Source organism: Tenrec ecaudatus, chromosome 1 (assembly GCF_050624435.1).
Source record: "Tenrec ecaudatus isolate mTenEca1 chromosome 1, mTenEca1.hap1, whole genome shotgun sequence".
NCBI classification, from domain to species: domain Eukaryota; kingdom Metazoa; phylum Chordata; class Mammalia; order Afrosoricida; family Tenrecidae; genus Tenrec; species Tenrec ecaudatus.
The window spans coordinates 45,084,587-45,109,322 of NC_134530.1; the positions used below are offsets into that span (position 1 = coordinate 45,084,587).

The window sequence follows — 24,736 nt, forward strand, 5'->3', positions numbered from 1 at the left end:
AGATTGCCTTCCTCCTCCAGTTCAGCCCAGCCCTGCTGTGGGCGCCCACAGCACTTAGCACACCTCCTGCCAATGACACAGGAGCGGTGTCCCTGAAGCGGAAGTAGCCTCAAAGAGGGCAAAAAGTGACAGGTGAGCGGAGCAGGGAGAGGCACCAGTGTGCCTGCCTGACCGCAGGCCTGTCTTCTGGTCATGGCACTGTCTGTCCATCAGGCTCATGGGCCTGGGCCCAGCTCCCGCCCTATCCTCCCCACCCCCACCCCATCAGGGCCTTCCCTGTGTGATTCCACCACAGCAGCCCTGGGGGATCAGAAAGCAGGAGTGGACCCCTTCTCTCCTAAGAGACAGCAGAGGTGCTGAGGAGGGCCAGGCGGCCTGGGCTCCTGGTGCCTGGCGGGCGAACGTGTGGGGGCTGTGAGCTGGGCCACAGAAGTTCCTTGTGAGCAGGCACAGAGACCCATTGAGACTCCCCCCACCCTGGCCCCTGGCCTCCGCCCCGTGGCCCAGCACGGGCAAAGAGGCCAGGCCTCTGCCCAGGAATGCGCCCACTCTACAAAGCCCCTTTCTACTGGGGCCTGGGAAGGGCTTGGACCCTCGAGCAGGACCCCACCCAGTTCCTTCTCCAAGCCCAGGAGCAGGTCAGGGCAAGTACCCTCCCGCCTCCACCCTGCGTTGACTCCTGCTCGCTGCCGAGGGTCGAGGCAGAAGGCGAGCTGGTGGCCACTCCAGAAACCAACTTTGGGAACCAGTGCCCAGGGCAGAGAGGCTGAAAGGAATGAGGCTGGCTGGGGCGGGGAGGGTACTCTCTGGGTACCTGCCCTCACCCTCTCACGAAGCCCTCATGCTGACCCCATGCAGAGAGCTCCATTGGAGGCTGAGGGTGGGGGTGGAGGGGTCCAGAGCACCCAGGGCGGCAGTGGTGTGCAGAACTGACTTTCCCTAGCATACAGGCAGGCTGCTCCAACCCCACTCAAAAGGGTTCCCCATACTCAGGCCCCTGAACTCTGACCCTAGGTTCCCCCAGGTCCCTTGAGCAGGTCCAGAGCCTGTCCTGAGGTGGGGATAGGGTGGCTACAGACTTCAGAGTCTTGATCACTGGGGACCACTACCCCCATTTCTGTCCAGCTGACACTCCTTGGGGGGAGCTTAGGGTCCCATGTCCCTGAGTCCAGATAGGGGTAGGGGGTTGGGAGACCAGCTGGGCTCTGCAGGTTGCAGGAGAAGAGAACAGGGAGGAAAGACAGAGGAGGAGGAGGAACACAGAGGGACCTGGAGGGAGGCAAAGGCCACCTTTGGCCTGGGTGGGTCTGGTCACTTACTGAGAGGGGACTCCTCACCAGGCTCTGAGACCATCATGCCAGCCACTGGAGGGCGGCTCAGGGGCAGCCCAGAGCCTGCAGAGTGGGGAGCAGAGAGGGAGGCAGGAGGGCAAGGGAGACAGAGAGCCAGACAGAGATGGCGAGGGACACAGGGACACAGAGAGAGACAGAGACAGAGACCCAGAGAAGGAGACATAGAGAAGCAGAGAGATGGAAAGATAGAGACATAGAGAAGGAGAGAGATAGAGCCATAAGGAGTGAGAAAGAGACATGAAAAGGCACAGAGACATGGGGAGAGAAAGAGACAGAGACAAATAGAGACAGAGGGAGAGAGGGGGAGACATAGGGAGAGCAAGAGAGGGAGACAGAAAGACAGACACAAGGAGAGAGAGTGACAGCGAGGTGCGGGGAGGGTGGAGACAGGTGTGAAGCAGGACAAAGTGGGAGAGAGAGACAGGTTAGAGGTGGGAAAGTGAGTGAAAAGAGGAGTGAAGGGGTCCCACAAGGGGCAGGGGGGTGGGTAGGTAGACTAGAGCTGTCAGGGAGGCTGCTGGCACAGAGCTGGGTCCAGGGACAGGATTGGAGCTGTGGCAGAGCTCAGGCAGCAGGGAAGGGGGACAGAAAAAGAGCCACCTCAGAGGCCAGGCTCTGGGGTCTCAGGTGAGAGGCACAGCCAGGCATGGCACCGTCACAGGCAGGGCAGCCTTGCTTAAAGGGCACTGTGCCTGGGATTCCAGGAGATAGGTCACCCCAGCTCCCTGGACCCACTCCCAGGACAGTGAGTGGGGTGAAGGCCCTGCCCTGGAGCATCGAAGCAGAGAAGGTGCAGGCCTCGCTTGAGTGGAAGCCCCCACTGCCCAGTGGGTGGGCTGGAGTGGGCTGTGGTCTCAGCAGGCAGGCACTGCCAGCAAGAAGCAGCTGCTGGGGGCATTGGCAGAGCCATTGGGGGGCTGTGGGGACAGGGGGTGAGCTTACTCCCAGCTCTCAGGCTTGCTGAAACCCTGCAGCATGGGGGAGCCCTGAGCATGGGGGGGCTGCAGGCAGAGTCCCAGTTCCAGGTGCCAGGGGCTCAGTCAGGACCCAGCCACCCGGGGCTCACCATCCTGTCTGCACTGGCCCAGCATTTGGAGGCGCTGGAGTGGCAGCTGAATGGGGTGAGTTTCACTGCTGGAGAAGCCCAGGCCAGGCTCGTCCAAGGCCTATGGTCAGAGCAGCCCCTCCCGGTCAGCCGGAGCCCAGCCCTCACTCCATCCTGGACTCTGACCGACAGTGCCCTGGACTCCGGCTCCTCCAGAGAGCAGCAGGGACCATATACTAGGTCCCAGGATGGAAAGAAGCCAGAACTCAGGTTCCTTCCCAGCTCAGGTACTGGCCCAGGGGGTGAGTGGACTCCTTTCCCATCACAAAGCCCAGCCCCTGTCCTTCAACCCAGGAGCCCTGGGCCTCTGCACAGATGGCCTGACAGGCAGGCGCCCCTCCAGGTCTGGTAGGGCTCTGTCGACTTGCCTGACCCTCTTCTTGCACAAAGCCCCTCCTTTCTTCCCACCCCAAGGAGGGCCCCAGGCTAGGACTTCAGAGCTGAGCATCCCAAGGGGTGAGGGGTCTGGCTTTGAATGCTGGCCAGCTGGCTTCCAGTCAACATCAGAAGCGGGCAGTTCCTGGCCCCTGCCCTGAGTCTTAGCGTCAAAGCCAGGCCATGCTAACATCACAGGGACCTGCCAGCAGGTCCACACAGCTGTCACTCAGCAAGCCTGAGAATATGGCATGCAGCCCACCCCGTGGAGGCGCTCAGACCAGGCTAGGGGCTTCTCTCTGGGCTGGGAAGACCTTCTGGAGTGGGTGTGGGGGGGTACTGTGGGGTACCCTCAGCAACTTACCCATCTGGAAGTTCCCACTGCCCATGCCCCCACTGCCCATGTCATCTGCAAGCAAGAGAGAGGGGACACAGTCATCAATGCTGTCTGTGGAGCACCCACAGGGTGCGAGGCAATTTTCAGCATCAGTCAGAGTGGGGACTGGCAGTGAACACAGGACTGTATCTCCTTTCCCAGGACCAGGGGGCCTCCAGCAAAGAGGGTGGGGGAGTGGATCAAGGCCCCAAACTTCAGGGGCTCAATGATCCCATGGACAGCTGCCGTGGGTCCTCAATCACACAGCAAATGAGGACGAGGAGGCGGCAGAGTAAGCCCAAACTAAGCCTGCTGCGGCGACATCGCTGCTGACTCACAGCGGCCCTACAGGACAGAGGCGAACGGCTCCGTGGGGTTTCCAAAGCCTGCTCTTTCCCCACAGAGCAGTGGGTGGGTCTCTCAGTTGGCCGCTGAGCTGCCAGGGCTCTTACAGAGGCAGAGTAGGAACACACACAAAGACCCCGTGCTGTCCAGTGCATTCTAACTCATGCTGGCCCAAGGCGTTCCTGTGCAGAGTCTCTCCAAAGGATTTTCCTGGTTATTGTCTTGGAAGAAGTAGGCAATCAAGTCTTTCTTCCTCACCTCCACTGGGTAGAGTTTCGGACTGGTTATCCTGTGCAAACCACACAGGGTCCTCTGTTCAGGCCAAGGGGAGGGATGTGGCCCTCACTCTGTCAAGTGGATGTGTCCACTGCCAGCCACCTTCCCAGGCTGGTGCGGGGCATCCCACATTCCAGAGAAGGAGGCCACCAAGGAGAGAGGGGCAGTGACCGGCCCAGGGTTGCACAGGTTGTAAAGGGAGATGGGATGCGGGCTCAGGACATGCACAGTCCGCAGCCCATCCCAAGGGGCCACCTGAGCAAGCTTCAGTGTCCCCTCCAGCTCCAGTCTGCACCCCCGTCCCTGGAAACCTCACCTCCAGAGGCATCGTCAGCCAGCAAGTCCTCGTCGTCAGAAAGGTCCGAGTAGCTCCAGCCAACCCGGCCGGCCGTGACAGTCTCAGCGTCCTCGGGCACAGACAAGCCATCGTAGGCCCTCAGTGCGTAGGTCACCTGTGGGAGACCAGGCAGCAGGCTGAGTCCCACCCGCCAGCTCCCTCCAAGCCCTCAGACCCCTCTCTCTTTAAGGGCAATGCAGAGTCACACCAGAGCCAAAGGTTGACTGGCCAAGAGGGCCAGGCCAGGACCGAACTGTTGTGTCATCCCCGACTCAGTTTCCCTAAATTCCATTAGCCCCTGGAGGCCTGAGAGCCCTCAAAGAGCACACAGTCAAGGGAATCACTCTCAGAAGTGAGGGCTCCTCTTCCTCCAGGGGAGACCGGGTGTCTGGGACATGAGCAGTGGACAGGAGATAAAGGGTTAACCTGGGCCAGCAAAGTCAGGGGACATGGTAAGTGGAAGGTGCCCAGGGTCAGCGTGAATATGACCCTGGCAGAGCTGAGAGCGAGGGGGTGAAAGCAGTCACTTCTAGCAGCTCCCCGCTGGCTACTTGGGCCATCAGACCTCCGGAGGGCTCAGAGGGGACACCTTTCCAGCCAGGCACTTGTGGTCACCCCAGCAAACTCCTCCCCAGCAGCGGGTGGAACCACACAGTTGGGCTGAGTAGGGTCAGCACAGGTGTGTCACCTCATGGTCCGTGCCCTGCCCCTATAGGCCAGAGGACAAGGCTCCAGTTGCCACCACACTGGACTCTCCCAGGGTGGGAATGGGCAGAGCATCCTCTCCCTCAGACAATCCTGGATGTTTCCAAGGGAGCTGGAGCAGGTAACTTAGAGGAAAACAAACCCAGCAGAGCCTAAGGGAACCCCAGAAGTGGAATCATCGTGGTCCCTCACCCAATGAGTCTGAGACCTCCCTACTGGGCAGGGCAGGGGGGCAGGGTTGGGGGGGTCTCAAAGGAGAGAAAGAAACCGGAGTCAGCCAGGGCCAGCTCCTGCCAGCCCTTGTCCCTGGCATGGGTGGGCTTTTCCGCATGCAGAGATGTCCCGCCTCCTATTGGCTGTTCCCTCCTCCAGCACCTCCCCTAACTCCTGGGTGAAGGCACACACCTGGCCAAGCACAGTGAGGACAGGAGTGGAGAAGCCAGGCGCATGTGGCGCCATTCACTGAAGCTCTCCTGGGGAGGTGCCTAGAGTGACCCTGAGGGGTGGTGGCCTGAGGCCACATGGGAACATTTTGGGCAGGTTAAAATGCTCTGCATCGTGACTGAGGGGGAACCCCTGGGTTTATATAGCACATCAATTAAGTCTACACTAAAACTGGGTGCGGTTTACTATGTGCAATTTACACCTCACCTCCCAGCCCCCAGGCTGGGTCCCCTTTGTGACTGTCTGGACCCCCCTAGGATTGGATCCACCCCTTGGTGGCCGGGCCTGAGAAGAATCCACTTCCACCCTCTTAGCAGCTGAAGCTCAATAAGTAACTACTTGAAGGCACGGCCCAAGATGCTGCTGCTCATTCACTCTGGCCGCTCCTAAGGAAGGACACTTTGCCTCAGGCCTGGGGTCCGGCCCCCATCTTTGCATTTGCAGTGCTGCCAACCCTAGTTGGAAGCCTCTGCCATGCTCCAACACCCCTGGCCCCGCAAGCCACGGGCACAGCCATAGTTCTACTCCTCCTCCCCGGGTGCCAGGGCATGTGCTTTTGAACTTGTAGAAAGTGGTGAGAAACACAGATTGCTGGGCTCCCTCCACCCCTGGCAGGAAGGTCACAATTGTACACATTAGAAGGAGCCCTGGGGGCTTAGTGGATCACACATTGGGCCGCTCACCCCAAGGTCAGCAGTTCAAAACCAACAGCTGCTCCTAGAGAGGAAGATGAGGCTCTCCATTCCCATAATGGATTGCAATCTCAGAAGCCCACAAGAGCAGCTCTACTCTGTAGGGTCGTGAGGAGTCGGAATCGACTCAATGGCAGTGATGCTGATGGTCACTGGTTCAGGACACTGGCGCTCTGCCAGAGAACTGGAACAGGGAGGGGGTCGAGGGGCTTGGAACCAGGCAGGTAGCAGCTAAGGGAGACTCCATTTGAACAAAAAGTCAAGAGCACACGTCTGCAGTGAGAGGGGAGTGAGAATCTATTCATGTCAGGACCCAGCCAGAGTCCCCTGCCCCCATCACCCGGGATGCTCAGGAATGGGACCCCTCCATACGCCAGCCTGTCCTTGCTGGCAGCCCACTCCTCAGAGTCTAAGTAAGAGCCAGGGTCAAGTCAGGGCCTGTAGCAAGTCGACAAGAGCAGATGCTCATTTGTAAAGACCCGAAGATCAAAAGATCTGGCAGCTTCATTTCAGATCTGGGAGAGAAGATGGAGCCAGATGGGAAAGAGGCTTCCGGAAAGAGTTGCAAGGAGCCTGAGACTTGGACTCAGCACAGAGGACTTGGACCAGGACCTGGAAAGTCCAGGACCTACTTGGGGAATAAGAACTAGTGTTTACTGAGCACTTATTCTGCACAGGCTTTGCTCTAAGCACTTTCCCATGTGCTGACCTGGGTGCCCTGTGGGCAGTCGGATGGTAAGATGGGGGGTGGGGGGACCCGCAGGGGTGTAGCAGAGAGAGGTGAGTAGCCCGCTTGAAGATATCGGCTGGGCTGGCTCCAGTCTGAGCTAAGTGGGCCGGCGGTGCCGTACAGCCTCTGTGAACAGGCGGTGGCGTGAGCCAGGATGGCGGTCACTGACAGCCATTTCCACACTCCTCTCGGGTACATGGTGCTTCACAGTTTACAAACCATTTCCTCAGCCTCGCTGTCACTTGACCCTGACACTGACCCTCTGCAGTCGCTGACCCTCGGCGGGAGCTGAGCCCCCACAGTAGTTGGGCAAGAGTGAAGTGTGTCCTTTCACACAGAGGGGTCCAAGGCCCTGGGAGAAGTAACATGCCCCAACTCACAGGCGAGCAGCTGGCAGGACTAAGACTGATGAAAGTCCCCTGGCTCCACACAGAGCACACCGGCCACCAGCCCAGGGCTCCTTGGTCCCTTTCCCCACCCTGACCAGCTCACAGAGGGCCCTGAGGGAGGCTTAGTAGAGGCCTGGACTCGTGCAGGGTGTGTCGGAGGGCTCTAGAAAGGCTGTCAGCAGTTTCAAGGTCAGAGGCAGAAATAGAACCCAGGCTTCCTGCCTCCCAGCCTGTCTCGGGCTGAGCGGGAGCCCAGCTTCCTCCCAGAGGAAGGCCTTGGAGCCAGATGGAGTGGCTGCAGAGGAAGGGTCGGTCCAAGGGCTGGCCTGGGCCAGAGTGGGAGGAGCCAAGCTGAGAGGGGGATTTTCCAGACTCTGAAGGTCCCTGGTAGAGGAAGGGGGTGGTGACTCATCTAGGCCAAGGCTTGGAACCACTGCTTAGGGTGGGAGTGGGGTCAGTGGCCCCACTGGGCAGGCTTTCCCTGAGAACAGGCAGGGTGGGGGGAGGGGGTACAGATGGTGGGGACAGTGGACAGGCAAGGACCTTTGGGAGCATATAGAATGATGGGTTCCAAGTCTTGGAAAAGCCCTAGGGACAAGGAACTGGGACAGAGGCTGGATCTCATCTCCTGACGTGGGTGGGGGTACAGAGGGGTCCAAGGACAGCTGGGAAGGAACTGGAGTGAAGGTGAAAGGTCAAGCTGTAGAAGGGTAACAAAAATGAACGGAACCCACTGCCATCAAGTCCATTCCGACTCACAGCTGCTCCCTCCAGTTTCCGAGACTGTCACTGTGCGGGAGCAGCCAGCCTCACATCCCTCCTGTGGTGCCGCTGATGGATTTGAACTGCTCACCTCGAGGTTAGCAGCCCAGTGCTTAACCCATGCACCACCACGGCTCCAAGAGGGGTGCAGGTCTGACCCCTGGGGGAGGTGTGCCCAGATAGAGATGCAGGGTACAGTATCTACAGTTTTAGGGTTGGTTAGTTGTAATATATCGGTAACCAAATATGTACCATTTACGGTTGTCACATGTAAAGTTTGAGAACATTGTGCTCAACCATCACCTAAGAAAGTTCCAGAATCCCCCATCACCCGCCACAGAAGCTCCATGACCTCTAAGCACAGTGTCTTCCTCCCCGCCCACCCCCACCCCTGCCCCAAGTCCTACTAACCAGTAAGACACCTGGGTCCCTATCCACTTGCCTGTTTCGGACATTACACCCAAGTGGGATCGCACTGGCATGGTGAAGGTGGTTTTGGCCCTGTTTTGTTTTCTGCGTGGGAGCCGTAGGACTAGTGAAGGCTAGAAGTGTAGATGAGAGTTTCTGGCGATGAGACAGCTTGAGAACACCCCCCAACCCCTGTACCCCGCCCTACACACCGGCCTGGGGCACCTCACTGAACCTTCCCAGCCCCCCACCCCACCCCCACGGGCTGGCATGACAGGGCCCTGACCCTTTATCTGCAGAAACAAGAAACAGAGCGTTCTGAAAACTGAAAGTGTTTTTTAAAAATATTTTTGCAGCAAGTCCATTTGGCGCCAAGTCCTGACCTGAACTGATATGGAGCTATTAATATCTTATTCATTGCACTTAGAGTGAAGTCACCGAAGCAGTAAGGTGTTTGATTGTGGGGCGTCACCTCAGGGTCCCCTGCGGGTGTCATATCACAGCTAGTAGTCAATGCCCTGTGTCACTTTGCTGACATTTGAACCCTTCTGAATTCCAAAACACATCTGAGCCACCAAGGTTTGAGGGCATGGATTGCGGCTGTGCATGGTAACAATACCCGTTTTGCAGATCAGTAAACTGAGGCTCAGGGAGGGTCAGTGTGCAAATAGGATCGGGCCTGTAATTCTTTCTATGCAGGGTGGAAGGGAGGATGGGTATGGATGAGGTCAGCCTAGAGGTCTGAGGTGGGGAAAGGGCCTGGCTCTGCTGGGGTGGGTGTTGGCTGGGGGTGGGGATCAGGGCTGGGCTCTGAGGTTGATTCCAGGGCTATGGCTTCCCACTCAGGCAGGCAGACATTCTTCACGTGCCTGGGGCAGCGGGCCCACTCCTCCTCCCCCTAGTCTGGCCAGGGCCTGAGCCCCCAGCCGCCCCCACAGCTGGGAAGGATGGTCTGAGCCCCGACAGTCCCTGGGGTGGCTGCAGCTGCCCAGGGCAAGGCTCCAGGCATCTGGGCTGGAGTGAGCTCACCCAGCAAAATCCAGAGACAGTGCGGGGGTGGACACATGAGCCCCTGTCTGCCCACCTGCCTCTTCCCTGCTGCTCAGCCAGAAGCCTGCCTCGGTCTCCACAGCCCTCGGCCCAGACACCAGCATATACGTGGCTCATGGCCTCTAAGTCCCCAGACAAATTGTCCCTCCCACATGGCCATGCTACGGCTTCCAGACCAAACCCAAGCAAGCCCCAACTCAGCTACTACCCAAGCCGCTAGAGTCCAGGTGCCCCTGCCCCACCCCCAGGCGGCCCAGTGCCCCATCCTCGGGCAACAGGCGGCAAAGGCAAAGGAATCTGTTGGGGCAGCACTTTGTTGTGGAAACCGCCAGGGTGGGTGAGCCCCACACAAAGGCCAAAAGGCCTTTAATCCCCTGGAGGTTTGAGAGGGGCGCCGGCCGGAAAAGAGGTGGCTGCAGTCTCCTCTGGCATGCCTGGGTGCCCGTGCCACTTGGGAGACCTGCCAGCTTCCCACACTTGGGCCCTCGAGGTGGCAGGACCTTCGCCAGCCAGTCAGCCAGAAAGAATTAGGATCCTGAATAAAAGGAGCAGGCTGACGCTCACCGACCGAGGGCTCACAACACGCCAGGTGCTAAGCTCAGCCTCCGCAAGCATCATCTCCATCCAATGCACAATCACTGCTGGGCTAGCCACGTGCAGATAAGAAAACTGGGCTCAGAAAGGGAAAGTCATTTGTCCAGGGTCACACAGCAAAGGTCATGGGCTGGGTTTGAAACCAAGGCCCCTCTGCTAGCTCACTTCCCTACTCAGCAAGCTCAGGACCAAGGCCCCTGCTTCTGACCCATCCTCTATTAGTGCACAAAAGACTGAGATCTGGAAGGGCTATGGGTCCAGCCAAGGCCCGGGGGAGTACTGGGGGTGTGGGGTGTGTGTGTCAAGCAAGGCCTTCTGCTGAAAGCGAGGGAGCAGGGCACTGGGCCCCGAGTTTTCTAGTCCCAGATCAGACCTAACTCACCAGGTGGACTGGGCTAAATCCCAGACTCCCTTTCCTTTTAGCAAATGTTACTATATCCCTACTATGTGCCAGGGTCCCCCACAGACCAGCACAGCGGATACGAAGGCCAGGGCTATGCGTGCTGTGAGTTTGTGTTTTGTTCTCGGTGGAGTCTCTGGAATGGCGAAGCGTGCCCCGCACATAGTAGGTGCACAGCACATATCTGTTGGCTCACAGGAGAGGTGAATGGACAAACTTTCCCAACAACCCTGAGGTAGGAATTAGCCTCTGCCACTGAAAAAGAACACAAGATTCAGACAGAGTAAATAAGGATTTGCTCAAAGTCGCAGAGCTAGAAAATGACAAAGTGATTGATCTCTGGGCCTCAAGTCCTTCCCCTCCATAAAACAGAGGCAATGACGTCTCCTCCCAAGGGAGACGAAAACCCAAACCACTGCCACTGTTCCATTCTGACTCACAGTGACCCCACAGGACAGGTTCTCATCTGTATGGGAGCAGTCAGACTGATCTTTTTTCCTACCGTGGGCTGCTGGGATCAAACTACTGACCCTGCAGTTAGCAGAGTATGGGAATCGAAAACAAATAAACAAACAAAACTCACGTCCATCAGTCAATTCCAACTCAGAGCAAGCCTACAGAACAGAGAGCAGACTGCGCCATGGATTTAGAGACTTTTATATCTTTATAAGAGCAGACAGACTCATCTTTCTCAGAGCCAGTGGTGGGTTCAAACTGGTAACCTGGCAGTTTGCTGCTGTAAGAAGGCAGGTGGGGGCTAAAAGACGTGATCCACTGTTCATCACTTTCTCCCTCGGGGAGCAGAAAGCTCTGCATTGGTCCTGTTTTGCCTTCTTCCTGGGCTGTAGGGGAGAGCCGGTGGAACAGGGGGTGGGGAGGGCGGCGGTGAGCTGCTTTGGGGAGCATGGCGGTGAAGCTTGTGAGCGAACCCTGTGCCAAACGTGAATCTGTCCTTTCCATGGTGAGCCTGACATGACCCGAGCTGCTGAGGCCCCGAGCAACTAGCTGGGACGGCAGGAGCCAGGGCACTTTCCTGCGGGGTCTCAGCGAGACGCGGCTACAGAGATGGACAGGACCAGACTCTGTGCTCACACTCCCTTTGCCACTTTCTAGCTAGGAAACAACCCAGTTCAGGCAACTTAGAGTGTGGGATGAGCACAGCGCTAACAACAAGACGGGGGGTTCAAACCGACCAGCCGCTCCAAGGGAAAAAGATGAGGCTTTCAGTTCCCGTGAAGAGGTACAGTTTCGGGGAGCCGACAGAGCAGGTACCCTCTGTCCTCTAGGGTCAAGATGGGTCGGAATCTGACTGAGTGGCAGTGAGTTTGTCTTTGCTTTTTGGAGGGCCTTATTTTGGGTTGCTCTTACCATGGGAGAAGCAGATGGTACTAAAGCCAGGGACAGATCACAACAAAGGAAAGGGCATCGTCAATCAGAGCAGCCCCCTGAGGTCCTCCCTCGTGTTTCGGAGCCCCTGGGGGCACGATGGATAAGTGTTCCTCCACTAACCTAAAGGCTGGTAGTCTGAGCCCAGTCAGAGGCACCTTGCAAGAAAGGCCTGGTGACCTGAAAGGCCAGAGCCTTGAAGCCCTTCTCTGCCCCCATGGGAAAATCAACTCGCCACAACTGGTTTGGCTTTGGAACTATGTTATGTGCTGGGCCCCAAAGACTCGAGGATGGGGTAGACACACCTGGGGGAGGCAGACTTAGAGAGGAAGATGATGTGAGAGCTCTGCCGAGGGAAGGTGAGGTCCTCGCACTTAGTGGGGGCCGAAGGGCTCTTGAGGAAGGCTTCCCAGAGGAAGTGACAATTAAGCTGGGTCTGAACAATAAAGTCCCCGAGGAAGGAGAAGTGGGAAGGCCACACACAGAAACGAAAGGTGGGGACGGACCTGCCTGTTCACGGAAGTGGCTGGAGTTGGATGCAGTGGGACAGGGTGTTCGAGGTGGCGGAGGACCAAGGGGGAACAAGAGTGGGCTTTTCAACATGAAGTGCTGGGCCCTGGGCGGTGCTGCTGACGTGGGTGGTGCTTGCCGCACTCCCTCCTGTCCTGACACTTACTCGTGAATGGGCCTCCCCTGGCAGCCAACAGGCTGCCTGCCAGCTTACAGGGAGGAAGCAGGAAGTCTCTGGGAAATGCCTCCACCCAGAGTGCCAGGTGTGGCCAAGGTGGTGGGGGTGGCCCAAGCAGGAGAAGCTTCTGGGCTGGGCCGCCTAGCAAGAAGGTCCCCAGGGGTTGAACTCTATCTGCCAAGCCCCATCGGTGCCAACAGTGCCTACAGCGTTCACATGTCATCTCCTGCCTGCAGCCAGGCTTGGTTCTCAGGTTCTCTGGCTCTTGGGGAGTCCCTGCTGCTGTGCAGTGCTGCTGGCTGTCTGGCTTCAGGACCACCGAGCTTGAAGCAGCCATCCTGGATGGGTCTGTAGCACGTCACCTCCCCTCCCAATTTCATGAATGAGGCCTTTAGCACAGTGTCAAGCCCATGGGGGCACACAGAGAATGTCCCACCCGTGTCTGTGAAATGGGACCCCACTCACAATGACTACTTGCTAACGCTGCTAAGGGAGGCCTTGCCCCTGTTCTCCACTCACCCACGGCTTATTACATGACCCCTCGATCTGATCCCCCAACTCTCCAGCGCCCATTCCCACCATGCTCTGCCCACTTCCCCCTCCTTGCTAATCCTCCCAATCTCTTCCCACCTCAAAACCTTGGCACTTGCTGCCTCCCTGCTTGGGACAATGGTCCCAGATACTCGATGGCTCACTGCTTCGCTTCTGCTGGGTTTTGCTCAACTGTCACCTATGCAGAGCCCCATCCTGGCTTGTCCAGAATCTATTATAGCTCTCCATCATCCCCTATCCCTTACCAGTTCATCGGGACTCACTGCACCTCACCATTTGACATGTTGTCTATTTACAGGCATAGTGGTTCTGCGTTGGGCTGCTTGCAAAACCGCAAGGTCAGCGGTTCGAAACCATCAGCCGCTCTGTGGGCAAAAGATGAGTCTTTCTACTCCCCTCAAGAGTTACAGCATTTACTTTTCTAATCATGACAATTGCTATAAAATAAACAAACATTTAAGGAAAAAAAGAGTTATAGCCTTGGAAACTCACAGTGGCAGTGCTACAGGGTCACTATGAATCAGAATCAACTTGATGGCAGTGAGTAAACTGTGCTGGGTGGCACACAGAATTAAGTACTCAACTACGAAGCAATGGTTTGTCACCTGAACCCACCCAGCAGCACCACAGGAAAAAGTGCTAGTTGTCTGTCTGTCTACAGATTAGTCCAGAAAACCCGATGGAGCGGTTCTACTGTGTCACACGGGCACCGTGGGTCTGAATAGACGCAACAGCACCTAATGACTGTCTGTCCATCATCTCTCTCCTCCGCTAATTAGAAGGAACTCTCCACGTGGGCGCCACGGTGCTCGTGCACCTAGCTTCTAGAAGACTCTAGCCTGTCTGCTCCACTGACACTCTGCGAGGCAACTCGCCCACAGCTGTAGAGTTGGCAGAGACAGGGCTGGAACTCAGGACTCCCTGGTTCCAAAACAGACCTCTGTTCTCCTGAGGTCTCCCCTGTGGTCTCTTTGACTCGACTTCTGGGCCTTTCCTGCTGGAAGGTCTGTTTCTGGAGGGGGGGGGCAAGAAGTTGCCGGGGTTATTGAGGAGAGATCTGTCCTGCTGCCCAGAGCTGGCATCCCTGAGGGTGGGCAGGGACCCAGCGACAAGCAATGGCCAGAGGTCCGTTTTTAGGGCCTTGCGTAAGGAAGCCAGGCCTCGGCCATCCATGCAGCACGGGCTCCCATGGGCCTCGGCAACAGGAAAAAACAGGCTGTGTCGGCAGCCCAACAGCTGTGTCCAAGGCAGCCAGCTCCCTTCCCCCTCGCCCCCCCACCCCCAAGGTTTTCCTCATCTACTTCCGGCCGTGGGGATGGGAGGGGGAGGAGGGGGACAGAGTGGCCAGGCCAAGCCCATGGTAGGAGGCAGGCCTGTGGGCCACAGAGCTGGAAATGCGAGGAAGGCCTCCTTCCTCCCTTCCTCTTTTTTCCCCCCTCCTTCCTTTCTAGTAGTCTCCCGTTCTCTTTCTTTGTGGCCAAAGTTCATTCTGGACTCGGATCTGAGGGGCGGGACTAGCTATAAGGGAGGGTCCTGCCTACAATCCCATCTGGAAAAGGCCGGTTAACCACAGCGAGGCGGTTTTCTAAGTCCTAAATGACCCGAGCATCACGATCGGGGTGGGGGAGTGGAGCCCGATGATTTAGCGTTTCCCAATCATGCTTCACTTGGAACTCTTTCATCGTGCAGGGCTCGTAGGACTAGGGTTCGGGAGATGATGTCGGCCACGCTCACCCCAAAGATACTGCCTTTCCGTCCACTAGCTGCCAGCTGCTGCTGCGGGGGTTGTGTGGCTACGCCGGCCGATGCCGTCTAGGCTGTCAGTGCCAGGGGAGCAGAGGGCCAGCTGTCTCTCCTGCAGAGCCCAGCATGTAACTGCCGTGCCACCAGGGCACCTGGGCTGCCAACTAGTTCACCTAGAATTGGCTTGAGATGTAAGCAGTGGCCTCCTGCCTGCGGCGGCCGCGGCCTGAAGCTGTGCTCCTGAAGACAGCCGAGCCAGGCCTGACAGGGACGATCAGGCTAGTTAGTGATCGGGACCTGCCGTCTCCTGTGCTCGGGCACCCTGTCATCCGGAAAAAACCCCCAAAAAAGGCTGCCAGGCTATCCCCCTCAGGTGGGCAGTCCCTGGTCACACCGGTCCCTGGGAACTCCTGCCTCAGATGAGCAATCTGAGCACGCTGAGAGCTCACCTGCTGAGTGCAGAGAATTGGGGTGGGGAATGGACTTCATGCGGGGAAGGGAGCGCACAGGGCTGGGCTGGTCCAGATAGTGGTGTGGGCCATGAACTCCCAGCCTGGCCCCACTTGCTTGGGCAAGTCCTGCCTCGCCTCTGAGCCTCAGGGCCCGCTCGCTGCGGGTCGGCCTGCACCAGGGGTTTCCATTCTGTCCTCAGCCATCGCAGGGGTCACTTTGGAGACTGAGTCAAGCAGAGGAGGAGAGTTCGGAGGAACAGGGAGCATTCGGGCTCCTCCTCCAAATGCTGGTTTAGCATCAGCCCAGACAAATGTATCTTTATCCACAACCTGTCTGGTTCCGCTACTTACTAGCTGTGAGGTCATGGGCACACACACAGCCTGAGTCTCATGATGACAAGGCACAGTGATTCAGTCACCGTACGCCCTTCTCTGACTTAGAGGAACACGTAAGCCGTGACAACCATCCCCGAGTCTGAGGCGGGTGGTCTTGGACTGCTGGATCATGACTGTGCTTTGGATTGAAATAAGAGTTGCTTCTGCTTAATCATAAGTTTAAAAGCTACCCATTTAGATGATTCTAAAGGTTCTGGCGTTGGCAGCGTGGAAATTAACCCCCCCTGAAATGTTAGGATTCTAAACCTCTAAGCTGTGTGTCCCGCTTGAAAGGTGGGGTGGCAGTGGGGGCCAGAGGAGGGAATTGTGGGTCAGAGTCAAGCCCTAGGAGCCCAGCTGTGAGGATTGGCCCAGCAAAGGGTTATTATTATCACCACCATCATTTACTTATTTTTACCTGCCCCTCCCACCCCACTCCCAAAAGATTCCAGCGGCTTAGGAGAAGTACACAACACAGGGAGAAAAATCAGGCTCTGTGTGCACACGAAAACCCGGCGCAGGGCAGGCAGGCAGGCGGAACCTGGAGTAAGGTGTGTGCGGAAAGCACTCGCCACAGCCTGTAGGCCCGGGAATGGCCACTCTTTGGGTGCTCAGCTTCCAGTGGCCAATGGGAAGGAGGAAACTTCACCAGTCCGTAGGCTCTGTGTCCCAGGAGGTCAAAACCAACCTGCTGCTTACAAGAAGGACAACTATTCCTGATGCTGAGAGCAGAGGGCATGCTGGGAATCCCACTCTGCCCGGAGTCCCCTGTGGCCTCGTTAGTGAGGAGTCCACTGGAAGTGCACAGAGGCTAAAGCAATTAGAGCTGGCTAGAATGGCGGGCCCAGAGAACACCCTCACCACCTTCACGACAGCATCCCCGGGATGGGCAGGATTGCCCAGCCCTCTCCATGTCTGAACACAGCCAGTGCCCAAAAATAGCCAGAGAAGGGAGAAGGTGCCAGGAGGCCTCAAAAGGGGTGGGAGCCCTGGAGAGGCCTGCTGCAGTGGAGGGCTGGGTGGGCCAATGCACAAAGAGGCACCTTCACAGGGCACATGGCCCTCCCTGAGTCCTCTCTGCCCCCCTCCGGGTTCCGGTGCACACAGCTCACGTAGGACCCAGGCTGCTGCTCCGCCCCGCCCACAGGCGGCTCTTCCTGCAAAAGCCCAAAGGAGTCCTCTTCCTGGCAGCACTGGGAGCACACCAAGTAGGGGAGTGGCCCAACCTCCTCCCTGGGTCCCACCTCTCCTGCCGCAGCCTCCTCCACTCCCCTCTAACTCCCTGCGGGTCCCTGGGCTGCTGGCAAAGACAATGGGGGCTATTCTGGGCTGCGTGGGGGTATTTAAAGCTCTGACTGGCCTCATCCCTGGGGAACAAGAGGCCTTGGCCTTGGCAAGACCTTCCTGAAATTGTTGCTGCCCAGACTGTCAGCGGCTGTAGCCCCTATTGTTCCCACCCTCTCCTGTGAATCCCTGAGGTCCTGGGGACTCCACACAGGTCCCCTCCTCCAGGAGGGGTTATGCACCCAGCTGTGAGTCAGAAGGTCAGTCGGCAACTAAAGCCCATCAGACACTTGGTGACAGAAAGACTTGGCAGATGCATTCTATAAAGATTACAACTTATAAACCCTATGGGCCAGTTCTACAGAGTTGCTGTCCACTTGACAGCAGCGGGTTCTTTTTTTTTTAAGGGGTGGTCCTCCAGGGTAGGAGCTCTGGTGGCATAGTGGTTACTTGTTGGGTTTCTAACCACAAGGTCAACTGTTTGAAACCACCAGCAGCTCCGCAGGAGAAAGATGAGGCTTTCTACTCCTGTGAAGAGTTACGATTTCAGAGACTCGCAGAGGAAGTTCTGCCCTGTCCTTCAGGGTGGCTATGAGTTGGCATTGACTTGGTGACAGTGAGGCTGCTTTCCTTAATGGGCTGCCTGAGGAATGCTCCCGTAGACGCAAAACACCAAAAACTTGGTTTAAACCCACCAGCCGCTCCACAAGAGAAAGATGGAGTGCTGCCTGCTTCTGTAAAGACTTGCAGTCTCAGAAAGCCCTCAGTAGGGTTAGCCCGAGTCTGCATCCACTCAGTGGCAGTAGGTGTAATTTTTCAGATTTACACTGATCATCTCATTTAATTCATTCCAACAGCCCCAGGAGGAAGGTTGTAATTATTCTATTTACAAGAGAGAAGGGAGTTCCAAGTGGTTAAGGGAGTTCCAACTTGCCTGGGGCCCGAAAACTTGTAAATGACCCAGCTGGAACCCACCAAGAAGCCCATCATTGCTATCTCACTGATGTCCTGTCAGTACTGACTCCAAGGGACCCTATGGGTCAGGGCAGAACCGTCCCTGTGGGCGTCCGAGACTCTTAACTCTTTACAGGAGTAGAAGGCCTCTTCTTTCTCCCCAAGAATGGCTGGGGGTTTTGAACTGCTGCCCAACACCTAAACACGATACCATGGGTTTCCGAACATTGCTAGAATCCTGCAGAGACACACCTGGAATAAAAGTAGTGGAATGAGCACTGAGCTGGGTGGGAGCCAGAAGCCTGCATTCAGGCCTAACAGGCTGTGTGACTCTGAGCAGATCACATAGCCTCTCTGAGTCTGTTTTTCTCTTCCGCACTTCTCAGGGTTGTTAGTAGGATGAAAGGAACTACAAGATGGGACCAGGGTAGAGGCTGTGAAGGATGATGGGAAGAGGTGCTGGGGAGGAGGGTGGCCCAGCTTTTATTCAGGAATGGTGCTCAGCAGATGCTGACAAGGGAATGCGGGTGAGAGTCCTGGGCTGGGCCCAAGGAGGGGGACGAGGGGTGGGTTGGGAAAGTCACCTCTGGCCCTCATCTCTCGCCTTTCCCTGCTGACAGCTGCCAGGGCCACAGGGCCCCATGCCACAGCAGGCAGGGTGGGGGAAAGGGGCAGGCTGTTTGGGGTCATCTCAGACCTCAAGCTGCCAACTCCTCGAGGGTCAATGTTCTGCAGTGCCCAATGGCCTGGCAGCCCCACCCCACAGCCCTTTACCCAGTCCCGAGGAGGTCTGGGCTACGGGTGGGGAAGGCAGGCGAAGGGACCACAGAGTGGAGGAAAGGTCTGTGGGCAGAAAGAGTAAGTTGACCAGGCCTTGTCTGGAGCCTAGAACCTGAGCTGCCCCAAAGACAGCACCCACACCCCGCCCCCACCCCTGAAGAGGGAGGTGGTAGGCCTGTGGCTTTCCTGGGAATGGCTCCATGAACTGGCCCTACCTAGAACTCTGATAACTCAGCCCCATCCAGCCCATCCCAAACCCCTCTAGTTCCCTCAGAGCCTTTGAAGCCTGCTCCAGCCACAAGAGCTGTTCACTCTCCTCTGAACTGCCGACACCCATAATTACCACTCACCATAGTTTCCAAGGCAAAAATCAGGAAACAGACCAACAAGGAATGCGTGGGCCACTTCCAGGTGTGAGGGGCAGCCTGGGGTATGTAGTTTGGCTGCAGATATTCACATGCCTGGGGCATGGCAGGAGTTGGGTGGGAAGACAGACTTTTTATTAAAAAATCACGGCCATCCTAGGAAATGGGGGTTGGCCACTGGGAGTCGACTGAGCACTAGGGGGTCAATCCATTTTCGGTGCAGGTGGCAGCTGGACATGGCTTTGAGGCCAGTCGGACCAAGGTGTGAGCCCTACCCTGCAACTTTCTAGATGTGTGACCTTCGGCAAGTCCCTTGATATCTTTGGGGGTCTCTGTTCCCGCATCAGGGACCTACCTCACAAGGCACCTGAGTAGGAGCAACAGGACCGTCTAGGAACTAGGCCCAGAGTCAGGTACTTAGTGAGAGCGTCACTTCTTCACACCCACCCTCCCTCCACACCTATCCCTTCACTCAGCAACAGAGGGATCGCTCCAGAACCACCCACTCAGCCCCACGAATAATTTCTGCTCCACCACTTTGAGACCGAAACGCAAACTCACTGCCGTCAAGCTGATCCCCACAGATGGTGAGCCTAGGGGACAGGTAGCAGTGTCCCTGTGGCTTGCTAAGACAAACTCTTTAGGAGTCGAAAGCCTCATCTTTCTCCCATGGAGTTACTGGTGCTTTCGAAGGGCTCACCTCAAGGTCAGCAACCTACCCCGTCACCAGGGGTCCTAACTTTAAGACTAGGAAAAGCTTCAGAGAGACCAGCATGCAAAAAGCATCAGCAGCTTCTCAGATCCTAGGCTCAACAATTCAGCCAATGCCCTCACCTACCAGCGGCTGAGGCCCAGAGTAGGGGAGTCAGGACACCAATGGGTCCCACCAGTGATGGAGGACCTAGGTTCAAATCCCACTTCCAACACTTACTGACTGCTGGTGACTTTATCTCATGGAGCCTTAATTCCTTCAGGGCCCCAAACAGGGTTACTACTAGAGCCCCAGGCGCAGTTGTTGGAGGAGAATGGGAGGATGCATGCAGAGGGCGTTGACCAAGGCCAGGCATGCAGTTAACTGCTCTAAGCAGGTGGTGGGTGCAAGCTCAGAGCCCAGTTCTCTTGGGTCCTGGCACAGGGTTCTTTCTCTTCTACAATGTCTCCTCCTTCCCATCTTTGGGTTCAGGGACTCCCCAAGGCCAGGACAAGTGGTCACGCATGAGGACTCTGGGGAGGTGACACGGGGCTGGCCTTTGCCAGTTTTGGTCTCTGGGGCTGAGAATTAGTCCCTCCTGCCCCAGACAAGTGCTCAAGGCCCAGACAGGATCAGACAAGGAAATGGCAGGAAGGTGGCGAGGGAGAGGTAAGTGACCTTTGCCAGCAGAAGGCAGCCTCCCAGGGGCTCCGATTTCCGGAAATGGTAGATCTCCCGCTGCTTGTCACCTCTGAGCAGGAATGTCTGCTGCCTGAGGAAACATCCTGTCCACCTGCCCCAGACAGCCCAGGGGCAGCTGGCCTCTGAGTCTCTCTAGAGGATGACTGTTATCCAGGGCAGTAGGCATGCGGTAACTGACCACTGGTACAAGGAGAGGCCTGGAAAGGGGGCTCCTGAACAGACTGGGAGCCACTCTTAAATCTGACCTTGTCGATCCAGTCAAGGGGAATCCTGAGCCGCAGTCTGGGGGAAGGCTCTGATGCCGTAGCACTTGAACATGAGTGCTGGGGTGGGATTGGCCATGATGGGGAGCTCAGCTCTGCCACTAGCTGGTCAGGTGGCCTTGGGCAAATCAGGGCAGCGTCTCCCATACTCCTCCCATCTCTGCCCTGGGGCTGAGTGACCACAAGCCCCCATCACGGGACCCCTATGAGATCCATGGAGCTGCACCATGAGTCAGTCAGCACAGGGCGTGGCACGCTGGAAGGGCCCCCTGCCTAGTGGCTATGGGAATCCCAGAACCCTTCAGCGGGCTCCTGCAGAGCCTGTCCACAGCCCTTTGAACGGAGCAAAGACATCTCGCATGGTTTAAAAATCAGGAAAGGTGTGTGTCCAGGTGTTAGCCTTCCACCTTACTTATTCGATTTGTATGCTGAGCAAATCACCCAAGAAACTGGACTGCAGGAAGAACTCAGCATCAGGATCGGAGGAAGGCCTGTGATGTGCAGATGGCGCGATCTTGCTTGCCGAAAGGCAAGAGAACTACCGGCGAGGAACAAAGGCTGCAGCCGTCAGCATGGATCACACCTCAACTTAAAGAAATCGAAATCAAACAAGCCGGGATGTGCAAACCAGCACGCTCCCTAGAAGGGAAGATGGTGAGACTTCATCTCACTCATGCCAGACACATTACCAGGAGAGACCAGGCCCTGCCGAAGGACACCATGCTTGGTAAACGAGCGAGTCGGCGTGAAAAAGGAAGATTCTGGAAGAGCCGGATGGACACGGTGGCTGCAGCAATGGGCTCAAGCGTAACGACTGTGAGGTAGATGCAGGAATGGCAGGGGTTTGTGTTCACTTGTTTGTCAACATGAGTTGAAGCTAACTCAATCGCCCCTACCAGCAAACAACAACAATTGTACTGGGAAATCTTGGGGAGGAACTGGAAAAAGAGGAACTTGAGTACATACGGTGGAACTGTGACATTTTAGCTGAAGGTCAAAGGGCCATTAAACTGACGCACACATCAAGTTCAAATGATGCTAGTGCCCCAAAGCAAAAGCTACCAGGAAGACAGGCGAGCCCGAGTAGGGGTCTCTCAAGAGGAAGAACCAGACCTTCTACTCCCGAGAAGCCAGTCCCTAGGACCCCTCTGGCCCACAGGTCTACTCTGATGTGCCTGGGTGCTGAGAGAAGGACTCCCCACATGCACTCCCCTCTCAGGGCCTGCAATGGTCAAGGTCCTGGTGCAGTGTCCTTGGAATATTCTGGAAACAGTCGAGCAGCATATTCTAGCTCTCCCAATGTCTCTCAGAAAACCAAACCAAACTCACTACTGTTGAGTCGATTCTGATTCATGGAGACCCTATAGGACAGGGTAGACCCACCCCTGTGGGTTTCTGAGATTAGAACTCTGTAAGGGAACAGAAAGCCTCATCTTTCTCCCGAGGAGCAGCTGGTGGTTTTGAACTGCTGACCTTGTGGTTAGCAGCCAGAGCTGGGTATCATTCTCCCCACACCCCAGGTGAGGAACGAGACGGAATGGGGCTGCCCAAGGACATAGGAATGACAAGGGTCCCAGCCCTCCTTGGTAAAGACACTCCTCAGAGCTCTGTGGAGAAGGGAAGGGAAGGACAAAGCCGCAGACATTTGAGTCAGAATTCCGATTCCCTGACAGACTGGCTGTGGGTGGCGAACATGTTATCTTCCTCACTGCAAAAGTCTGTGTCACCCGCTAATGGACCGGAGACGCCGGCTCCATACACATGCTGTCAATGGGGCAGAGGGGGTGGGGAGGAGGGCCATTCTGGGAGATGCCCTGGAGCTCCTCAGAGGTCCCAGACCCCAAGCTCCTCCACTTTTCGCTCTTCCTCCTGACGGGAGTGAATACTAGCAGCAGACTCAACCACATTGAACCACCCTCTGTCTGCCCTGCAAGATTTCTGCCTCAACCGGATCCCTACGCAGACCCAAGGCCTGGACACAGCCAGGGAATCTGTCCTGCCCTCCAGCTCCAGGCATGGCTGAGCCCCCAACACCCAGGGCTCAGGCCAGGTCAACTCCCTGTGTCCTCGACTAGGAGGAGGCTCACGTTCTGCCTTTGTTTCCAGAGGTGCCGGAGCACGCCAGCCCTTGTGGGCACTGGGCCAGACCTTAAGGCCCAGGCCAAGTGCAAACAGCATGCTTGGCGCCCCGATATGGGCGTGTTGGAGTGGGCAGCCTGCCCACTGCCCCCGTCACAACAAACCATCTCCACCCTGTGAGAGGGGACCTGCAGCTGGCACCTTGGTACTGGGGACTTCCACACGTCTCCCCACCAAGAATGGGCAGTAGGACCACGCTTTGGGGCACAGAGAGTCCAGATGCCAGTCGTGACAGTGAGATATACAGAGATAGGCTGAGAGGAAGGGTGGGAAACACGAGGGAGGAGGGTGGGCTGAAAGAAGCAAAGTCAGTGGTGACATCGGGCGGGGGGTGGTGGTGGGAGGAGTCCCTAGGTGGTACACATGCGCCCTGGTGACGTCATGTTGATGTACTGAGAAGCTAGCCTCCAGGTCAGCAGTTCGAATCTACCAGCTGCTCCTTGAGAGAAAGATGAGGCTTTCTACTCACAGAGTTACAGTCTCAGAAACCCACAGGAGCACTTCCGCCCCATTCTACAGGGTTGCTATGAGTCGGCATCAACTCAATAGCAGTGAGTTTGGTTTTCGTTGTTTTCTTGACTAACCTGAAAGTTGGTGACTTGAACCCACTCAGCAAACAGTGCTGTGGAAGAAAAGCCAGGCTTTCCACAAAGATTATAACCGAGAAAGCCTATAAAGCAGCTCCACTCCGTTACCCACAGGGTTGTCCTCTGTCAGAATCAGCTCGACAGCATCAGGTTTGGTTTGGTTTCTAGGGGAGGTGGATAGTGAAACGACTTCCCCCCAGCTGCCATAGAAAACAGGATGGCAAGAGGGGCAACCTCATCCCCCCTCCATCAAAGCCAGGGGGTCACTGGGGCCTTCCCAGCTCCATTGAATAATGAGCAAGGACTAGTGCGGACAGCAACTAGGTCAAGGACCACACCCAGCCCTCTATGCACCAATCCTACTGACAGAGTCAATTCCAACTCAGAGCAAAGCTAGATAGGGTTTCTGAGGCTGTCAACATGCAGGGGAGCAGACAGCCAGCCTCCTCTTTCTCCCTAAGAGTGGCTGGTGGGTTTGAACAATCGACCTTGTGGTTAGCAGCCCAATGTCTAACCCACAGTGCCACCAGGGCTCCTTATGATCTACTCCAGTATCGCCCAATAGAACTTTCTGTAATCAAGCAAATGTTCTAATATGTGTGCTTTCCGATACCCAAGCCGCTGCCACATTGGATGAAACAGATGACCTCATCGCTAGTTCTCCAGCCAAGGCTGGAGGAGGAGACTGAGACTTGCCCAGGGCCGCCCAGCTGGTCAACCACAGAGGAGGCATAATCAGAAGCCAGGCTTGGTCCCCCTGCTTTGTTCCCCAGTCAGAGCCATTGTCAACACTGAAAGAGACTAACGGAAATTGCACATGCGGAGGCGATAAGGCTGCCCACTTAATCAAGACATCAAGTCTCTTTGCTGTGGGCCCAAATCTGTCCGCTAAACCAGTTATCACACGCTGACCAGAAGCTCTGATGGGCTGTTTTGAAAAATCTTTTGGCATTTTGACATGAAAAGAAAAGGGCAGAATGATGATGGAACAATCCGATCAACACTCCCAGATGGTTTAGAGCCCAATCTATGAGAACACGAGAAGCTTTCGTGGCACGAGGGCTGGACCTGCCCAGCCCTCTCCACCACCGTAAACCTGACCTCCACGCTGTCCCTGTAGCACCCTGCCAGGGGAATGCAGGCCCATCTTCCAGCCTCTAGGCCTTCTACCATGCTGTTCCCATGCCTTCCACTCGAAACTGTTTTGCCATCCTCCAAGGTCCAGCGCCCCACCACTTGCACTCTGGAATCTTCCTGGGTTCCCCAGAAAGACATCATTCTCCCCACATATCCAGACAGCTTAATTTCTACCTCTAAGATCCCTAGAGTCCAGATCCTAATTACAGTCTCTTGAGTCAATGTCACTACCCTCCTGCTGGAACTCCGGGGGACAGACATCAGGTTAGTGGTTTTCATTTCTTTTGCATTCTTTTTA

The 24,736-nt window shown here is 56.5% G+C and overlaps 1 protein-coding gene across 3 annotated transcripts in view; it reads right to left on the bottom strand.

The window, feature by feature from the left end:
* Window positions 1-24,736, bottom strand: part of HSPG2 (heparan sulfate proteoglycan 2) — a 103,085-nt gene that overhangs the window by 62,925 nt on the left and 15,424 nt on the right. For all 3 annotated transcript variants that reach the window (XM_075551995.1, XM_075551986.1, XM_075551976.1), the window contains exons 2-3: window positions 4,146-4,281; window positions 3,197-3,241 (exon numbers count right to left, since the gene is read on the bottom strand). In XM_075551995.1, the coding sequence (XP_075408110.1) occupies window positions 3,197-3,241; window positions 4,146-4,281 (181 nt within the window). The remainder of the gene's footprint in view (window positions 1-3,196; window positions 3,242-4,145; window positions 4,282-24,736) is intronic.